This window comes from Plasmodium coatneyi, chromosome 12 (assembly GCF_001680005.1).
Source record: "Plasmodium coatneyi strain Hackeri chromosome 12, complete sequence".
Lineage (NCBI taxonomy): Eukaryota > Apicomplexa > Aconoidasida > Haemosporida > Plasmodiidae > Plasmodium > Plasmodium coatneyi.
The window spans coordinates 3,907,047-3,925,278 of NC_033567.1; the positions used below are offsets into that span (position 1 = coordinate 3,907,047).

Sequence of the window (18,232 nt, forward strand, 5' to 3'; positions counted from 1 at the left end):
CATCGTGTTTAGCGTGCTTTCAAGAACATTCCCCCGTGGAAGATGCTAAGGCTGGAAGAAGAAAAAATAAATAAATACCCGCATAAAGCAGGGTTATTTATTCATCCACTATTCTGCGATTATTGTATACTTTTGTTCTGTTTATTTGTTTATGCTTTACGCTTTATAACTTTTTTTATTTTATTTTTTTCTCTACAAAGGCGTTCTTCAAAATGTTCGCTTTTATAGAAAGTTTTTCTGTTTCCTTTTGACGTTACGTGGCGGTTTGCTTTTTTTTCCCGCCGACTTGTTATTTACCTTCCGTGTAACGAGCATTACGGCGGGTCGCGAATGTTTCATTTATGTAAATTTTTTTCCTTAAAGAAAATGTTTAATATTCATGTGTTGTTTTAGTTTTAATATTGTGCGTTTGCCCCTTTTTTTTTTTTTTTTTTTTTTTTGCTTTTTCGAGGGGCAAAATAACTGCATTGACCCAGCGGCCAAACACACAATTTTAAAGTGGTCAATGGGGCGTTTTAAAGTTCAATCTGAGTAAACTTGTGCAGACACGGAGGGCGGAAACATGTAAAAAAGAAAAATGCCAAGTTGAAAATGCAAAACTGAAAAGTGCAAAGTTACAAAATCGCAAAAGCGCGAACAGGACAGAAGGAGCAGAAAATATCAGAACAAACTGTTACCACCGGGGGGCAAAATGACGCAGCATTTTTACACACATGACGCAAATTAACATAAACAAGATATACCTATGTACGCAAGTGTAGCACTCAGAAAAGCATATCCCACCGTACACCTGTTTTTCCCTACTTGATCATCTTAAAGTGAATCGTTGTAACGACCATTTTAACTCTCATAGGTAGATACACGAATAGGTTATTCTTAAAGTGCATCCATCTTACCAATCAAGGCGATACAATCTTTTGTTTGTCCCCTCTTTGATAAGAAAATTATGCGCATAAGTTTGGGGGCAATTCTGTGGAAGAAAATTTCCTAACCGGAACAGGGTTGTGTGCTTCTTCGACTTAATTGTTCTTTTTCTTTTTTTTTTCCACCCCACCGTGATGTGCTAAGAACTGATTTGCTACATACATTTTTTCTGCGGCTTGTACCATTGCAAGTGCAATTCATCACGTGGGGTTACGTGGACTCGTGTTTGGCTGCGTGAATGTATGTGCGCCTTTACATTTGCTCCTTCACACTGTTGGGTTTACTTTGTTCAGAGGGCAACCTCGCTGATGCAATTTTAAGAACCATTTCTTCACCCCATCTGGTTGACCCCCCCAAAAGTAGCAATTAAGATCACACAGTAGGTCCCACTTCGTCATGTGTAAAGTACTATTTTTTGGCAGACCGCTCATAACCATATTTACACGTCGCCTAAACTTTGTAAGGACCATTTAACCCCCTCCAACGAGCAGCACTTAAGGAGGATGGACTCTGAGGAAACGATAAACCAAGCTGTTAAATTAGCCAAAGATGCCGTCATAGAGGATGAAAAGAAAAACTACAAAGCTGCCCTGAACTTGTACATACAAAGTTTACAATATTTTAATTTCTTCTGTAAATATGAAAAGAACTCAAATATCAGGGATTTAATTTTAAAGAAAATGGAAATCTACATGACGAGAGCCGAAAGTTTAAAGGAAATAATTAGCAAAAAAGAATCCATGGAGACAAAGGAAAAAGTAGGAGGAGGAGCAAGCACAGAAGAAAGTAAAGAAAATATGAAAAAACAAATCAAGGAGTTTATTCTAAATAAAGATAAAAATGTTAAATGGTCAGATGTTTGCGGATTAGAAACAGCAAAGGAGATACTAAAAGAAGCAATTATTTTCCCCTTGAAATTTCCAAAACTTTTTAACTCTTCTGCTTTGCCATATAAGGGTATCCTACTATATGGACCTCCAGGAACTGGGAAAACCTTCCTAGCATTAGCTTGTTCCAATGAATGCAACATGAATTTTTTCAACGTTTCTTCATCCGACTTGGTAAGTAAATACCAAGGAGAAAGTGAAAAATATATTAAATGTCTTTTCGATACAGCTAAGGAACATGCACCTGCCATAATTTTTATTGACGAAATAGATTCTTTGTGTGGGTCCAGAACAGACGGCGAAAACGAATCAACTAGACGGATAAAGACAGAGTTTTTAATAAACATGAGCGGTTTAAATAATTACAAAAATAATATTATCGTCATGGGGGCGACCAACACCCCGTGGTCCCTAGACAGTGGCTTCAGGCGGAGGTTTGAAAAGAGAATATATATTCCTCTCCCAAATGTGTATGCCAGGATGAAGATATTTGAAAAGTACATAAATGGTAGTGAGAGTAGTGCCAAAGGTGAAGGTTCACCGGATGGAAAAAGCGTAAATGTTGGCGGAAGCAGCTGCACCAGCGGTAGCCCAAGCAACATAGGAAAAGAAGACATTAAATACTTTGCAACTGTAACGGAAAATTACACAGGCGCTGATATCGACATTATATGCAGAGATGCCGTTTACATGCCAGTGAAGAAATGCCTCCTCTCCAAGTTTTTTAAGCAAGTAAAGAGGAATGGACAAATTTTCTATACTCCTTGTTCCCCTGGAGATCCTGACCCAACCAAAGTTGAAAAGAACGTAATGAGTTTAAATGAAAACGAATTACTGTTGCCGCCTCTATCCGTGCAAGATTTCAAAACAGCCATATCCAATGCGAAGCCGTCGTTGTCTGTCGATGATTTGAAGAGGTATGAGGAGTGGACCCAACAGTATGGAATGAATGGCACGTAAAGCAGCGTGAAAAAAAAACACCTAATAAGGGAGCACTTTTTTTTTTGTGACATAGTAACAAAACGTTATGCATGAATGGGTGCATTGAAAAAATGGATTTTTTTTTTTTTTTTCAGCAGCGTCACCCTTTCGTCCCAAGGTGGGGACAGAAAATCAGCCATTATGGCCACACCTCACTCGTGTGTTTATTCATTTATGTATTCATTTGGTAGCTTCATGATTTTCTTTCTATTCGAAGGAAAACTATGGGGCTTAAAAACTTTTCATATGAGTAGCGGTTAATGCTCTTTTGGGGGGACCCAAATGTGACAAATGAAAATATCCCACTTGGGCAGCTTTCCCCGTAGTACAGGAATGGCGGAATGATGATTACGCTTTTATTTTTCCGATAGCGCATGGTCAGAGTGATCAAATAATGGGCAGTGTTTAGCGGTACAACAAAAAAAAAAAAAAAAGGGACACCAAGTGGAGCCACATCGGGGAGTGGTCCCCACTGCTAATAAAAGTGTAGCGGCAAATGTAAGGGGCCAACTAGTACACCGCTTAGGCCCCTGTTGACAAAAAAATAGACAAACGCGTGGAGAAGCATATCACCCATAAGAGGTGCACACACAAACAATTATGTAATCGACGCGGAAAAGGAATTTTACGTCACGCAAAATACTCATTTAGCTGGATGAAGGCCTATAACTCATATGGTTCTTCTCAAATCAGACAATTTCTTCCTCAAGAAAACTAAATTGTTCAAACATTCGCATGACATATAATGGTCATACATAGTGGAGTTGTCTTCCCCGTGGCAGATTTCTTTTCCATAAATTTTTTGGCATATTTTCTTTGAAAAAGGCGTGATGTTTTTCCGCTTGTAGTGGAGAATATGCTCATAACAGTACTCGCAAAGCTTCCTATTGAATTCTTCATTGGATAAAATAAAATTAGCATTTTCACTTTGTTCATGTTTTGCGTTGACACCGTTCTGCCTTTTCGAATTTTTTTCCCTTTTTTTATATAAAAAATGGGTGCCATTCATATTTAAAATGTAGTTGATAATGTGGTACAGGTGGGGAAATATGCTCATCAGAATATTAAGCATGACGTAATTTTTGCAATACAGCGTTAGCGCTAACGCATGAATGGGCAATTTTAACAATAAAAAAATTCTTAATAAAAACCAGATAATGTCATTTTTGTGAATGCAGCAATTTTCAATAAAGGAATTTTTTTTTTTTTTTTTTTTTCTGTCCAACATTTTTATCATCCGACTTTGCTTTCCCTTTAAGATCGACAATAGTGGAACAAATATAATTGTAAATTCTTTTCTTTATTTTATATTTTAAGTACCTCTTGGGAAATTCCTTATTCTTCACATTACACACACGAAAAAAATAGTACAAATATTTTAACGTGCTATAAATAGGTATATATTTATAAACAGATGGGGCAAAATGCGTTTCCAGAAAGGTGTAATTTGTGAGTTTATTGTATATATTGTATGAATATAAATTTCTGCGATGCATGTTTTTTTCATTCTGTATTTCCGTCTTGGACATATAGCGCGTGTATTCTTCCATCACGCTGGACGTGTCCTTCCTTTTGAGCTCCCCCTTTTTCGTCTTCCAGAAGCTTATATTAAAATGGCTCTTAAACGATTTATATATATCGATGAGGAAGCACTTCTGTGATTCGTCCTCTGAAAAAGATTCATTAATAACTTGGTTTTCTTTTTCCAATTTGTTAAAAATTGTTCCCAGCTTTTTCATGTGGTTCATATGTTTGGTGTACTCTTGATAGTTTTCTTTGAAAGTGCTCGACAAGTTTTGTGGCGGAGAAGCGTTTACGTCACCGTCACCATCAACACCACCCTGGAGTTTCTCCCCATTGTTGTATTTTCGCGTAGGATGGTTTTCCACGTGGTTCAGCTCAACGTGTCCAGTTTGTTCTTCCCACATGGTGCTACCCACGTGGACTGATTCATTACCATGTGGCACCGTTCCTGGGTTATCTGAATTTACAAAATGAAACTCCCAATCGGTGGAGCCATGCAGAGAAACGTCGACGGGGCAGATTCCCCAAAACACGTTCTGGAACAAACTCGACTTGAAAAAGTACGAATGTGAGAAAAAGGACAGAACGTCCACCTTTAAGCCCGTCACAAAGTAGTACAGTTCAAACCACAGCATGTTGTAAATGTAGTAACACACGATGTTCTGAACCAGCAGTATAAATCTGATGTAGATATTTTTCACTTCTGCGAGGTCCACACTTTGTTCGTCCTCTGGAGGCGAAGAACGAAGTATCCCCTGATTGGGGGTGCACCCCAAGACGGTCAAATTACACGTGTGCAGCTTAGCGAACGAATCGATATTGTTTAACAAAAAGGATATCACATCCTGGTTGTAAAAAAACTCGCACACAATTTTATTCATTTGTAACTTCTTGAAAGAGAAGGTTTTGATTTTCAGGGAAAGTTTATTTCTTCCCTCTGTGTGTAGAGACTCTTCATCGTATACGTAGTGATTATTCTGGTTATTGCTGCCATTCTCTGCGGCGTGATTTCTGCTCAGCATAGCGTCACCGTTGTGGGCATTTCCAAGCAGAAATTGGAACAAACTCACCCCATCTGCTTTCCCCAATTTGATGTTATTAAAAGCATTTGCACAGAATAGGAGGAAGAAGAAATTGTCATGGTTGGCACAACTGCTGTTCGTTCCTGTTAAGGCGTTTTCCATGATTCTCCTTTTTGTTGTTTCCTCCAGTCCGAAATAGTTACAATGAAATAGGTAGTCTCTCCCCTTATTTTGAAAGAGAGTATAAAAAAGTATGGACATGAAATTGATCAGGCCTTCTGCATACTTAATATTATTTCTGAGACTCATACAGAGAAAGTACATGCAATAAAATTTCCGAACGTTGTATATCCCCAGATAGTTCTGTATATTAATGATGAATAGGGAGCAGACATTGTACCTCTGGTTGGGTAAGCAAAGTTGCATGAAATCGTGAGGCATATAATTGCCAAGGGAATACATCAGAATAGCGCTGACGTAGGGATCCATCTTTCTTATAATGTTGATAACAACCTCTGCGATGTGAAATTTGCAAAACTTTCGCAACATTTTTAGGAGAACCATGAGGTGGAAGACGTGCCTCCTCTTCAGCACACACAGCAGGTATAGGCCAGCATAATATACGTTGCAGTTTATTTTATATGCGTAATCAGTGTGCACGTCGAATGGGGGAATTCGCCCATCCATTGCGTTGTTACACAATTCGTGGGCAGCAACTTTGTCTGCTCCTCTAGACGTTTCTCCCCCCCCTTTCAGCCTCAACAAATGCAGAACTGCCCAGTAAACACGCTCATCTTTTACACCTTCCTTGAGGAGGCCAATTTTGGGCGCGTCGCTGGATGAGATACTTGCGCCCATTTCGTCCAGAAACAAAATGAATTTTTCCTTTAATTTTTTGTTCGATTTTTCCTCCTCTCCATGTTTCCACTTCGTCCCCTCCGTTGCTGTCCTATATTCTCGCAAATAAGGTTCTTCACCCAGATGGGTATCCTTCACACGAAATATTCGCCCAAACAGGGCATCCTCTAACCTGCTGGTTGAGCTCTCTCTGTACCGCTTGGACAAAAAGAGGGAGTACAAAACCGCGGCAGATATATTCAAAATGGTATCATCCCTTCCATTTCGTGTAAAGATATCATAGTAGGGAGAATTACTCAACCTCATAACATAGTTGTAAATAATTTTATAAGACGCAACGTAGAGGTCATTCAGTTTTTTAAGCGACTTATACAAAACGATTTCCAAAATGTTCGTAGCGAAGATATTCCATGTGACGTATTTCGTTATAATGTTAATGATAATTCGGCGGAGTTTTTTTTTTCTCCATTTTGAGTCATACACCGGTTGATACTTTCCATTTTTGTAAGAGTATACGTCACTGTACAGTTTGAAATATTTAAATAAAATTGTGTTAATGTAGCTGTTTATTTTGAAGCTTATTATGTCGTAGGAAGACGGGGATGGAAAGGAATTTGCATTATTTGTGTTTCGTTTTTTTCTTGCATTTTTTTTCGACTTCTCCTGTCCTGCCGTTCCTGATGTGTTTGTCTCCCCTTTTATAGGTAACGTCATTTTTTTTTCCCTCTTCCATATTTGGCTGCACACGATGTGTATGCACAATCCCATGTGGTGCACCGTGTGATGCAGGTGCGAATTGTAGTCATCTGCAAAACGGGACAACCCTACATGTCGATAAATCACTAGCGGGCAATTTACATACCTGTAGCTGCCAAAGAGGGCAACATTTTTTAATTCCTTTTGGAGGCAAAACTGGTTGGGGCACTTGCTGACACTTATTACGCTCATCTTGTTGTTGCTACTCAGGTAGACATAGCAAGATTTTTCCTTATTCTCGAGCTCTTCAATAATGGAATAGAAGCTGTACTTGAGCACCGTCCTGTTGAGTTTATTTGCAATTTTGTTTCTATGTTGTTCTATATGAGGAACTGCTGAAATGATAAAATTTTTCATTAAGGCGCTATGCCCCTTCCATGTGGAATGCACTTGGCACGCTTTTCTAGCTTTTCCCAACTGAGCGTCCCTCTCCACATACTGTTCGTTCGCTTTGTTACCCTGCAGAATGAGCGTATCACATAAAGGGGCACTATTTATAAGGTGCTTAAAATTTGTGAGGTGAAAAAGCGCTTCCTTTTTGGATCCTTCCCATCGGTTCAAGTCTACACAATTCATTTTTTTCTTCAATCGAACGAGGCTTTTATAATTTGCTGAGTGTTTATTTAGCTTATCCTTGAAAATGCTTTCAAATAATTTGCTCTTCTCGCTTGGTTGGTTCCCCTCCGATGGGTTCAGTGTGAAGAAGTCAAAAGAGGATGCCTCGACTGAACATTCGCATGGTTGGCACTTTTCCAATTCGTCCAAATGGTTAGCACTTCCGGCAGATGGTTCTGCTGCCCCGTTTAATGATCCCCCCATTGGGATATTTCCCTTATTCTGCGTCTTCTTGTCTGCATTTATTTTCCCCTCACCATTCACCGTTTCCCCCTTCGCGTTTGCAGAAAGTCCATTTGTAAAATTTTGACGCTTCTCCTTGCACGCTCCATTAATGCCATATAATAGGTAAACCACGTAGTAGTACAACAAATAGGTGTGATAGCTTGGCGGGGGCCACATATATTTTATTGGCCCCGGCAGGGCGTAGTAATTCATGTAGTTCTGCCCCTTTACAACTTCAAGGTAATCTACCCTGGTGCTAAACGTTTGAGTAAATTCAAAATCGTAACAATTGTTCCTGTCTACATAAATATGCAGAAAGTGAACAGAATTGTCATAATTAAGAAACACATAGTGGTATATGTCGAAGAGTGTGTAGAAGCACCTTGGCTCGGTAAATCTGTTGTCCCTATTTAGAGGCAAAATAAAAATGTTCTCCGATTTTAGAAAATATTCCTGCTTTTCTGTATCTTTACCTTTTACTTTACTAATTTTAAAGCAGAATAAATTGTAAAATGCGTCCAGCACTATTAAAAAGGTTTCGCTGATTGTGTGGTCCATTCGGGAGGTATTTTCTGAGGTTGACTCGCTGGACTGTTTGTTCGTCTCCCCTATTCTATCTCCGTCGTTCTCATCGATTACGCTACTTTTGTCGTGATAAACGTGGGTCAATATAGGCCTATACAACAGCTTTATGGACAACGTGTAGTTGCTGAACCGCAGGGCATTATTTATGTTATAAAGGTATATGATATAATAGAAATTATTTTTGCTAATAATTTCTTCATATGAGCGTGTCAGTTTTGTTATGTACTCCTGCTCGTTTTTTTTTTTTTGATTCGTTTTCACATTAGCGTCGTATGTCTCTTTGACATTTTTTTTTTTAAAATTACTTCTTGCGATGAGGTCCTCACGCACACTTGCATCACTCTGTAAGGAAGAGCTACTTTCGTATGAAAAACTGCTCTCCCCGTTTTGGTCTTCACTGCTGCGGTGCTCTTTCCCATCGGTAATATCTTCCCCGTCTTTCGCGCTACCAACCTTTTCGTTCGATTCTGCGTAAGCATTCAATTTCCTTTGCAACTCGATGTAGTAGTTATGTGCAAGGTTCGTTTCTTCATCAACGTATGGTTCTGCAGCATGGAGTGGGTTTTGTTCCCCACTTAGCCCTTTTTCAACATCATGAGGGTGGTTGTCCCCCGAAAGGGTTACCTCGCCCCTTCGTTTTTCCATCAGATAAGCTTCTAAAAACGCGTTTTCATCTTCCTTCAGGAAGAAATTATTGTAAAAAAGGGAGAACGGCTTCGTGTATATGTTCCCCTTGTTGGTGTTAAAATACTCCTCAAAGTATTTGTAGTACATGTCCGATTCGTTATGGTTGATGTTGAAGAGGTAGTTTAGCAACTTGGATTCCTCCACAGTGCGGTGGTCTCCGTTGGCATTGGGCATCTGTGTCTTTTCGCGGAGGTCTTTGCCCCTCGGGGGATTTTCAATAGACGGGGCTTCCTCTGCGTTCGATTTGGACGATCTAGATGATCTATCCGATTCGAGCGACTCGATCGATTCGCTCTCTTCATCTGCTTCTTCCTCTTCATCTGCTTCTTCCTCTTCATCTGCTTCTTCCTCCTCATTTGATTCTTCCTCTCCATGTGCACCTTCTTGTCCACCTGCTTCTCCCCCCCCATCGAACGTGGTTCGCACTTCTGCAGTCCCGTAGTCCATGCTGAACAACTCGAAGCTTATGCTCATGTTCCCCTCGCCAGTCATTGCCCTTGTAAAAAATATACCGCCCCTCCCTGCGCCCAAGTCGTCCTTCCTCTTGAAGTGCCGAAAATTATTCTCATCATACTTATTGTGCAAACATGTGACAAAAAAAATATCATCAAATAGCCATCCCGCAGGATAGTTGTGAAAAAAAAACTTGAGATAATCATCAAGAAAATATGAAAAGGCTTTTTTTCGAAAGCTATAAATGCAGATGGACTTAAAAATAATGAGCATATATGTGTTGCTAAAATTTGAGTAGCATTTCTTCACGTACTTAAAAGGAGTTATAATTTCCTTTACGTTCAGCACATTCTTCTGGTTATTACACAAACTAAGGTTATTGATGTTCGTATCAAACATTACGATGTTATTTAAACCAATGTATACCTTTTGACTTTTCTCATTTGTGTAGTAATTACTATTATAGTGAAATGTTTTGCTGTTACTATATATGTCATTTAGGTACAAAATATTTTTCACCTTGATGTAGTGATGCCGTTCGTCTGTCCAGTTAGCGTGAAATAGTTTGAAATCATTGAAGACGAAGGATATATTTACATGTGCCTGTTTTATACTATTATTTTTTTGCATGGCTAATCCATTGCTGAAGAATGAGGTCTTATATTTTGTGCTTCCCTTGGGGGGAACACCATCTGGAGAGTCTACCCCAGGTGGAGGTGAACCATCCTGATGATTACCTTCTAGGTAGTTTACATTTTCGCTTGACACATCATAAGTGGTAGCGTCCTGCTTCATCGAATAGTACAAAGTTCCATTCGTGTTAAAAATGTAATAACTGTTTTGATTTACCGAAATGAGAAAAAAATTATGTTGCTTGTTCCACAGGAGGAAGTTGTAGTAATGGAGTGGATTGCTGCACGCATTAAATGTGTCTATTGTAAATATGCTCTTTTGGAAGGTATGTTTGCACACGTATGGATAAGTCCTATACGCTTTTATGATCAAATTTTGCGTTATCACTAGGATCATTTTTCTGTAAATATTCATACTTACATCCATTATGGAAGACCCCACGTAAATGCCAATGACCGGTTTTTGTTTTCTCTTCCTTACATCGTTATCGTTGGATTGGTTAGGACTACTTCTTTGCTCCCTCCCATGCTGCGTTTTTCTTTTTTGCACTTTTGGACCATCCCTGCTTGCCACACTTTCCCCCGTGGAGTGATCCTCGTGGACTTTCCTCCCAGAATGGTAGCAAGACTCACTTTTTGGAACATTAAAAAAATGGTGAAAAAAGGAGAAAATGTAAAAATCTCCCTCTCGACTTAGTAGCAAAACATAATCGTTGTGCTCGCTAAATTCTACCTTCACCATTCCTTCTTTGGCGATTCTTCCCATGTGCTTATTTATTATGCCGACTTTTTTGCTCTTTATGAATTTGTACAGGTTGTTTTCTCGGTTGGTGCTGTGCAGGTAGGTGGGTCTGCAGATCTTCCAGCCAGGTTGGCGCTTCGTCCTAGTCGTACTGCTATCACCACTTCGGTTTACATTATTGTTCCGATTGACATTGTTGTTCCGATTGACATTATTGTTGCTATTTCTTTTTTCCCTCTTCCGTTTTGCCGTGTCAGGCCCGCTCCATTGAAGCAAGCCGCGTGTCAGCTGATCGCAGTACGCCTCCACATGTTGAAGGGCGGGAAATTTCCCCACGCGGACCCGAACTTTCCACCCTTTTTTGGGGGAATAATATACACGACCAGTTTTTTTTCCCAATTTTTGTTTTTCACTGATTCGTTGGAGTAGACTCAAAATGTGCTTGGTATCTGCACAGGCTTGGTTCCCTCTGCATATTTGATTACTCTCCTCTTTAGTTGTTCCTGCCAATCTTTTGCCTCCTCTTGGTTTTATCCTAAAATAAATTCCCTTAAGGCTTACAATCTGCGTGTTAATAACAACCTTGTTAACACTACTGTTCATGTCGCCCCCATTTCGGGTTGAAAGCAATTTCTTGTCATGTGCGTCATTTTTCCCCTCCCTGGGAATGACGCTTCTTCGAGGCTCCGCCCTGGTCTGACTCGACGTGGCAGCCAAGACAGATTTCACATTTTCCGAAATAAATATTTCATCCGTGTTGTAAGAAAAAAATAAAATGTTATTTTTCGTTATCATCAGACAATTGGAGGGAATAGGAAGATACAGAACGGTCAACAATTTTATACACACATTTTTATGTATTTTTTTTTTCCTATACTTTTTTTTAATATAGGTGATATAAGCATAATATTCATTTTCATTTTCACTGGAGTCATCGTCAGAATATTCCAAAATATTTATCGAGTGTGCATTTTTTTCATAATCCAGCATAACAACGTCCTTCTTGTTCGATATATTATACGCATAGACATATTTCAAATTTGTGCTGACTATATATATAGTGTTGTCAATGGGCGATAAGACCACCTTGTTGTGGTGCCCGTACTTTCCAACATTCTCCTGTTTTAAAGCGTATAAAGTTACGAAGGAAAAGTCGTAATTGTCAAACACGTAGAAGCAAATTTTTGTGATTATGAAGATGAAGGAATTGCATGAGCTGGTGTTTATGTAAATTACTTCATCAGTGAATGTTTCATCGGTGTTGCTCCTCGGGGTGTGCCCGGCAAGTGGCTTGTTATTTTGGCCACTCAGACGGCTGGGATCACTTGGGCCATTTTGCCCATTTTGGCCATTGCGGAGGTGCTCCCTGTCGTCTGCTCCACCCCCACTAATGGGGGGTTTGTTTCCCTCCTGCTTATTTCGCGGCGCGTAGACTTTTTTGGAAAATTTTATCTCATCCTCTTTATCCAAACATAACATTTTTGTGTACGACCCCCCCCCTATATGTGTTCGCCTTACGGGAAAAATTCAGACACACATGTACGCGGGGACACTAATTCATGGGGGTTACTCTGTTTGGGACTTGTCATACGGATGCAGTTTCGTCTTTGGGAATTCACCAAAAGGGGAGCAGTTTCCCCGAGGAGGATTACCCCAATGGAACCAGTTGCACTGTCGAAAAAGGCCCCAAGTGGGTTGCACAATCCTATCTTGTGCAATGACCCTCCTTTAGGTTTACGGAAGAAATAGCCACAAAAAAAATATTAATAATAAACTAAAAGGAAGCTCGAATGGGGGGAAAGCAACCATTTATTCACAAAAAAAAAGAGATCCAAATAAATCCAAAAATGCACAAAAAGCCGCACATATGCTGTAAACATATGTATTTTATCATCATTGCATTGTATTGCTTTTACCTTATTTTTTTTTTTTTTCTATTTGGCTTTCTCCAAACAGTGGGTAAAGAGTATGCCAAATAGGGAACAGGGGGATCTGTTTTTCCTTCCCATTTTTCAGAATTTTTTTTTTTTTTTTTCCTCCCTGCCTTAATCTGGATCATGCACCTCGATTCAGTCTCCCCTGATTGAAACCTTTGCGATGAGAGCACCTGGGAAGAAGCTATGAGGAAGCGCGTGTGGGTAAAAATAACAGGCCTTCATGTGTGTATGCTTTATACGCACATATCCATATACCTGTTGGTAAGCGCCTTATGGGGATGATCATACAAATATACACTCCATCACGCATGCGCTTGAAGGCATGTTACTTTAGATTATTGGGACATGTGCATGTGCGAAAACGGTGATCTACGAAGAGGAGCTTTTTTGCATATATTTTTTTTTTTTTTTTTTTTTTTTTTTTTCGTTTTATCTAAGGAGAAAAGTATCTTATCAGCCACGACTTGTAGCGCGAAAAAAAGAGCCGACTGAAAAGGCGGTGCAAATACAGAACACAATGCAGCGGATGCGTATGTGCGTATAATCTATGCACATACGCACCTACGTGAGTTTGCGCGTTTGCCCGGTCGGCTTAGCTTAATTGGCTTCCGCAAATCGCCGCTTGGAAGATACTAAAAAAAGGAGGCTCGAGAAGTGCGCAATAAAAGAAAATAATATAAAATTACATTCACGCATGATCTAAATCGTAGAATCACTTTAGTAAAAAAAAAGAACACTATCTCCATAGTATTAATTTAGCTGACCAGTTTTAGCTTCCATTTTTCTGCCACATCTGTTTGGTAAAAATGTACTATGTTAAATGAACTCTTTTACCAGCACAACGAAAGAAAAGTTTTCCCCCTTCTAAATAGCATAATTACCTTGCATTGCGATACACGCACGAGACTACGCCTCCTTACCCACAGATTGAGTAGTAAAGCTTCCATAGAAGATAAAGATAAAGATAAATTCCAAAGCTTATTTAGCGCTTTCCCCGAATGTCACTTTTCCACAAGGAGAATAAAAAGGATATATATCTACTTAAGAAGCGTAAAAGATATGATGTAACTTGTGGATCCAGCTTCGTATAATATCCCCCCCACACCCGCCTTAATCATTTCCATTTGTTTCCAAAAAAAGCAAGTTGCCATGTTAGAAACGTTCTTTAGCATCAAGAAAGACTTATGGCTTTTCATGTTTTCCCAAAAAACAAAAAAAAAAAAAAAAAAAAAATTTTGCCAAAATTGAAGTGACAAACGAGTTCTACGTATATAGCTGTTTGTATTCGCATGCATGTATGTACAAGTGAGAATCTGGAAAACGACGATTTGAAGATTTAAATCAAGTTCAAATTCACACATTTACATACATACGCGCTTGGCTTCCATATGTATATGTATATGTGCTAGGTGTATGTATCCGCCGGAACAACAGTAGATTAATAGAATTAAGTTCAATAATTCTCAAATTGTACGTTGGAGCAGCTGACAGAATTTGAAAAAATAGTAACAGTTGACAAAAGGGACGCACTTGCAGTTATATGTAGAAAAAGAGGAAAATTAGCACATTGTTACTGTGGAAAATATTTTTCAAAACGGTGGAAATTTTTCTTTTTCATTTTTTTTTTTTAAGTTTTCTACGAGCGTTTGCGACCAGTTTTATAATTTTCGTTTTCATTTTCCTTTCCTTTACCCCTTAATTTGTCATTTTCATTTTCGTTTTCCCCTTCGCGCGTGACCCCAACCTTTTCAACCCTGCACACACGCGATTTATCTACATACACCTGTGCGTGGATAGGGAAATTTACTTACACACAGAGGGATTCCCCAAGGAAACTTCAATTCATTTTTTCACCTCGCATCGTGTGAGTCTATCCCCTCCCAAGTGGCAAACACAGCAGTAGGCACCTTATCACATAGGCACACGTGCACAACAAACGTAGCATATACCAAGATGTTGTCCAACAAGCGAAAGAGCAAGAAGCTGAACCTGCTGAAGGACCAAATGTTCCTCACGAAAAAGTACGTTGACATGAACGACCCCATATACGACAGCGAAATAGAAGATGAAAACTGCTTCTACACGGTAGTCAACAAGGAAGAAATAGAATTCTCGCAGAAGGTGTCTGAGATGAAAACCAAAATGTTCGAGGATATGAATATACTTTCATTTGAGGATTTCGAAAAAAAATGCGACATGCTGATTAACAACTTTTTTGCAAGCTACAATTTTCAGCAATTTATTGAAGACTTAAAAGAATTAAATGTGAAGACGTATAACGACTTTTTAGTTTTGCAGCTGATAAAGAAATCTTTCGATAAGGAAGAAGAGTGCCAAATTAATGTGTCCTGTTTGCTGAATGTTTTGAACATCACCAAGTTGATAAAGCCAGAACAAGTACACAGAGCGTTTGAAAAAGTTTTGCTAAGCTTGGACGACATTAAGCTGGACTGCCCATCCTGTTACGAGATTTTCTTAAAGTACATTAGGTTTAGCACACTGGACAATGTAGTGGATAAAGATTACATTTTGAAATTACCCACTGGCTTTTTTGACGCGTTGGATTTGGACAGCTGGGATGAAAAGGAACTGGCTTTGCAGAACTTGAAGGAGAGTGAACACGCAGTGGATAAGGCGGGCTGCCCCAACGGGGTGGTCTCCACGAATGGCACGCTATTAACGAATTGCACTGTATCAGCAAATGGCACTATATCAACGAATGGCACTATATCAACAAATGGCACCGTATCAACAAATGGAGTTATCTTGACCAATCTGGATGAGAACCACATGTACGCGCAGAACCTCGAAAACGTAGAAGAGAAGAAGAAGCTGAAGGACGAAATGTGGAAGGACACCCAGCTGTGGCTGCTAGACCTAAACATGAAGCAAATCCAGAAAGAGAAAAAAGAATTCAAGCAAAAGGCAAGGGACTTTCTAGTGGACTTTTTCAACGATGGAGACACAAATGAGGTCATCGAATTTTTAAACAGCACAAACAGTTTGTTTCATTATGAGTTCATAAGGATAAGCATCATAGAGTCGTTCAGTAAAAATAATATTTGCCGAAAGTATATTTCCTACCTGCTGGACAATTTATGCGAAACGTACTATTTTAAGAATGACATTATTATAGCTTTTATAAGAATTATAGGGTACATTGACGACTACGAAATTGACTTCCCGCAAGCAAAGGAAATGGTATGTAAATTTCTGCTTAGGTGTATCTATGACGACGTACTTTATCCAGCGTTTTTAAGCGATATATACAAACTACACATTGGTGGCATGACAGGCATGATGATTTGCAACAAGACGCAACAAAGAATTTATAACAAAAAAAAATTGAACCTAAACAATATTAACTACATTTGGGATGAAGATGATACGTATGAAAAAATGAAATTAAAAAGAAAAATTAATAACACCTTATTAGAGTACTTTTATTCCTACATAGATGAGCAAGAATTTTATTTACACCTCGATGAATTTCTGCCCCATTATCATGACTTGTGTAATTATGTCGTTAAAAAGATCTTCGTTCTGAACGTGGATATAAACAATGACTTAAGTTTATCCTTCAAATTGGTCGACTATTTAATGAGTAGAAATTTTATCACTGAAAGAAATGTTGAAGGAGGAGTCATGGAGGTCATGAACTCGCTTAAGGACATTATGCTGGATATTCCAAAGTATCCGGAAGAATTTCTTAAAATTTTAAACTACCTTCATGAGAAGAAGTACATTTCGCAGGGCACCTTTGACAGGGTCTCCAAGGAAATCGCAGCGTTTAATAATTAGCCGTCACATGGATGGGTCGCATCCGCGGTGAGGCATTCACCCATTAGGTCACATGATCACCAATGTGTGTTCATGAATACCTATGCGGAAGGTTCACGCCATTGCTTCGTCAAACGCCCAAAATGTGAGCTGCCAAAATGTGAGTTGCCAAAATGTGAGATGCCAAAATGTGAGAGGACGCCTTCGAGGAAGACGAGCCAACGGACAGAGTAACCACGTGTGAGAGTTCTCCCTCCCCGCACACCTCCACACAAGTGGACGCACTCCATTCTGTATGGCGCACATGCCAGCACAAATCTGAATTCATGCATGTGCATGTGAATGTGCTTGTATGTGTGTGCATATGTACAGGTGCGCTGCACAGTCTGTGCATGTGTAGGGGGGAGTTGTGCAGTTATTGCACAAACAGATCATGGTTTACGGGCGACCCTGCTGTTGTGAGTAAGTTTCTTTTTTTTTTTTTTTTTTTCATAATATTTTTTTTATTTATCACGATGAGTAAGTTCGAACAGCAAATGTGAGTGCAGGGTTTGCGGGTATGTGGGTCTTCCTGCTTGCCTATCATCATACATGCGTGTGCATGTTAATTGGGCACGTGAATGTACCCCGTCTCCGTATGTATGACAGTTTAGTGCAAGTATTATTTGCGTCAGCACAAGGCGCGTACGTGCTTATGCGTAAAGGGGGAGATCTGGGGGAACGAGGGCAATCCTTAGGGGGTCCCTTCATAGAGGAGATAATCCATCAAAAGATGCATCTCTTTTTTTTTCACCCCCAGGGAAATCCCCTCTACTTAAACACATTTTTAATTCAAAGAACTCCAGTGGTTATAATTTACCTCTCCCCCTCCTAACGCTTTACAAAAAAGAGAAAGACAATTTTACTCATAAGAAAATATTATTTAGTAATATTTTGTTTTTTCCAAAAAGGGGGAAACTTGAAAAAAGGTGAGATGACAAAATGGAACGGTACGACAATACTTACCTCCCCGTTAAGCTTCCCTAATGCTCATTTTTGCAAACAATGCGCAGCTTACTGGGTTCAGTGGTATACACCTACGGGTGTGTATACCTTGTTTAGAACCTTCCTGTCTACCCCTCCCAATGGGGACCGTAAAACAATGGGCTACTTTCTCTCACATTATTTGGAGTATCTGCCGATACGGAAAAAACAATGGGCCCGCCTAGGTGCACATTTCCCCCAATTTTACATCATACGGTGTGGAAGCGTATACATACCTAAGTTCCAATTGCGTAACAAAAATAAACACATTAGGGGCGCACCTCACTGAGTGTAAAATTCTCAGTCTGTCCTGGAAATGAGGGATAAACGAGAAAAATGCTACGCTGGATGAACAGACTGAATTTTTTCATAGCCAAAATGGAGCCTTATCTCTTTATACACCTCCACGTAGGTGCTATATTAACATGGCTCATATTTTTACAGAGTTTCATAGGTGCTTACCCTTGAGGGAAAGCGCAATAGGGGTGATGGTACAAACCCCTTGTGGGTTGCCCTGGAATGTTTTTAAGACAAATTTTGGGAGGCATTGTTCAAAGGGAAAATATCCTTATGATGCATGTGCCTCTTTCGACTTACTTTT

At 39.4% G+C, this 18,232-nt stretch overlaps 3 protein-coding genes across 3 annotated transcripts; 2 read left to right on the top strand and 1 right to left on the bottom strand.

The window, feature by feature from the left end:
• Positions 1 to 1,427: 1,427 nt before the first annotated feature.
• Positions 1,428 to 2,771, top strand: PCOAH_00045400 (Uncharacterized protein; the record flags this gene model as incomplete). The annotated part of the gene is made up of 1 exon (XM_020061324.1): positions 1,428 to 2,771. The coding sequence occupies one exon, from the start codon at positions 1,428 to 1,430 to the stop codon at positions 2,769 to 2,771; it is 1,344 nt and encodes a 447-aa protein (XP_019916883.1).
• A 691-nt stretch (positions 2,772 to 3,462) lies between these two features.
• Positions 3,463 to 12,370, bottom strand: PCOAH_00045410 (Uncharacterized protein; the record flags this gene model as incomplete). The annotated part of the gene is made up of 2 exons (XM_020061325.1): positions 3,463 to 3,931; positions 4,113 to 12,370. The coding sequence occupies 2 exons, from the start codon at positions 12,368 to 12,370 to the stop codon at positions 3,463 to 3,465; spliced, it is 8,727 nt and encodes a 2,908-aa protein (XP_019916454.1).
• Positions 12,371 to 14,781: 2,411 nt separating this feature from the next.
• PCOAH_00045420 (Uncharacterized protein) lies at positions 14,782 to 16,629 on the top strand (the record flags this gene model as incomplete). Its single annotated transcript, XM_020061326.1, has 1 exon — positions 14,782 to 16,629. One exon carries the CDS (start codon positions 14,782 to 14,784, stop codon positions 16,627 to 16,629), a length of 1,848 nt encoding a protein of 615 aa, XP_019916498.1.
• Positions 16,630 to 18,232: the final 1,603 nt, after the last annotated feature.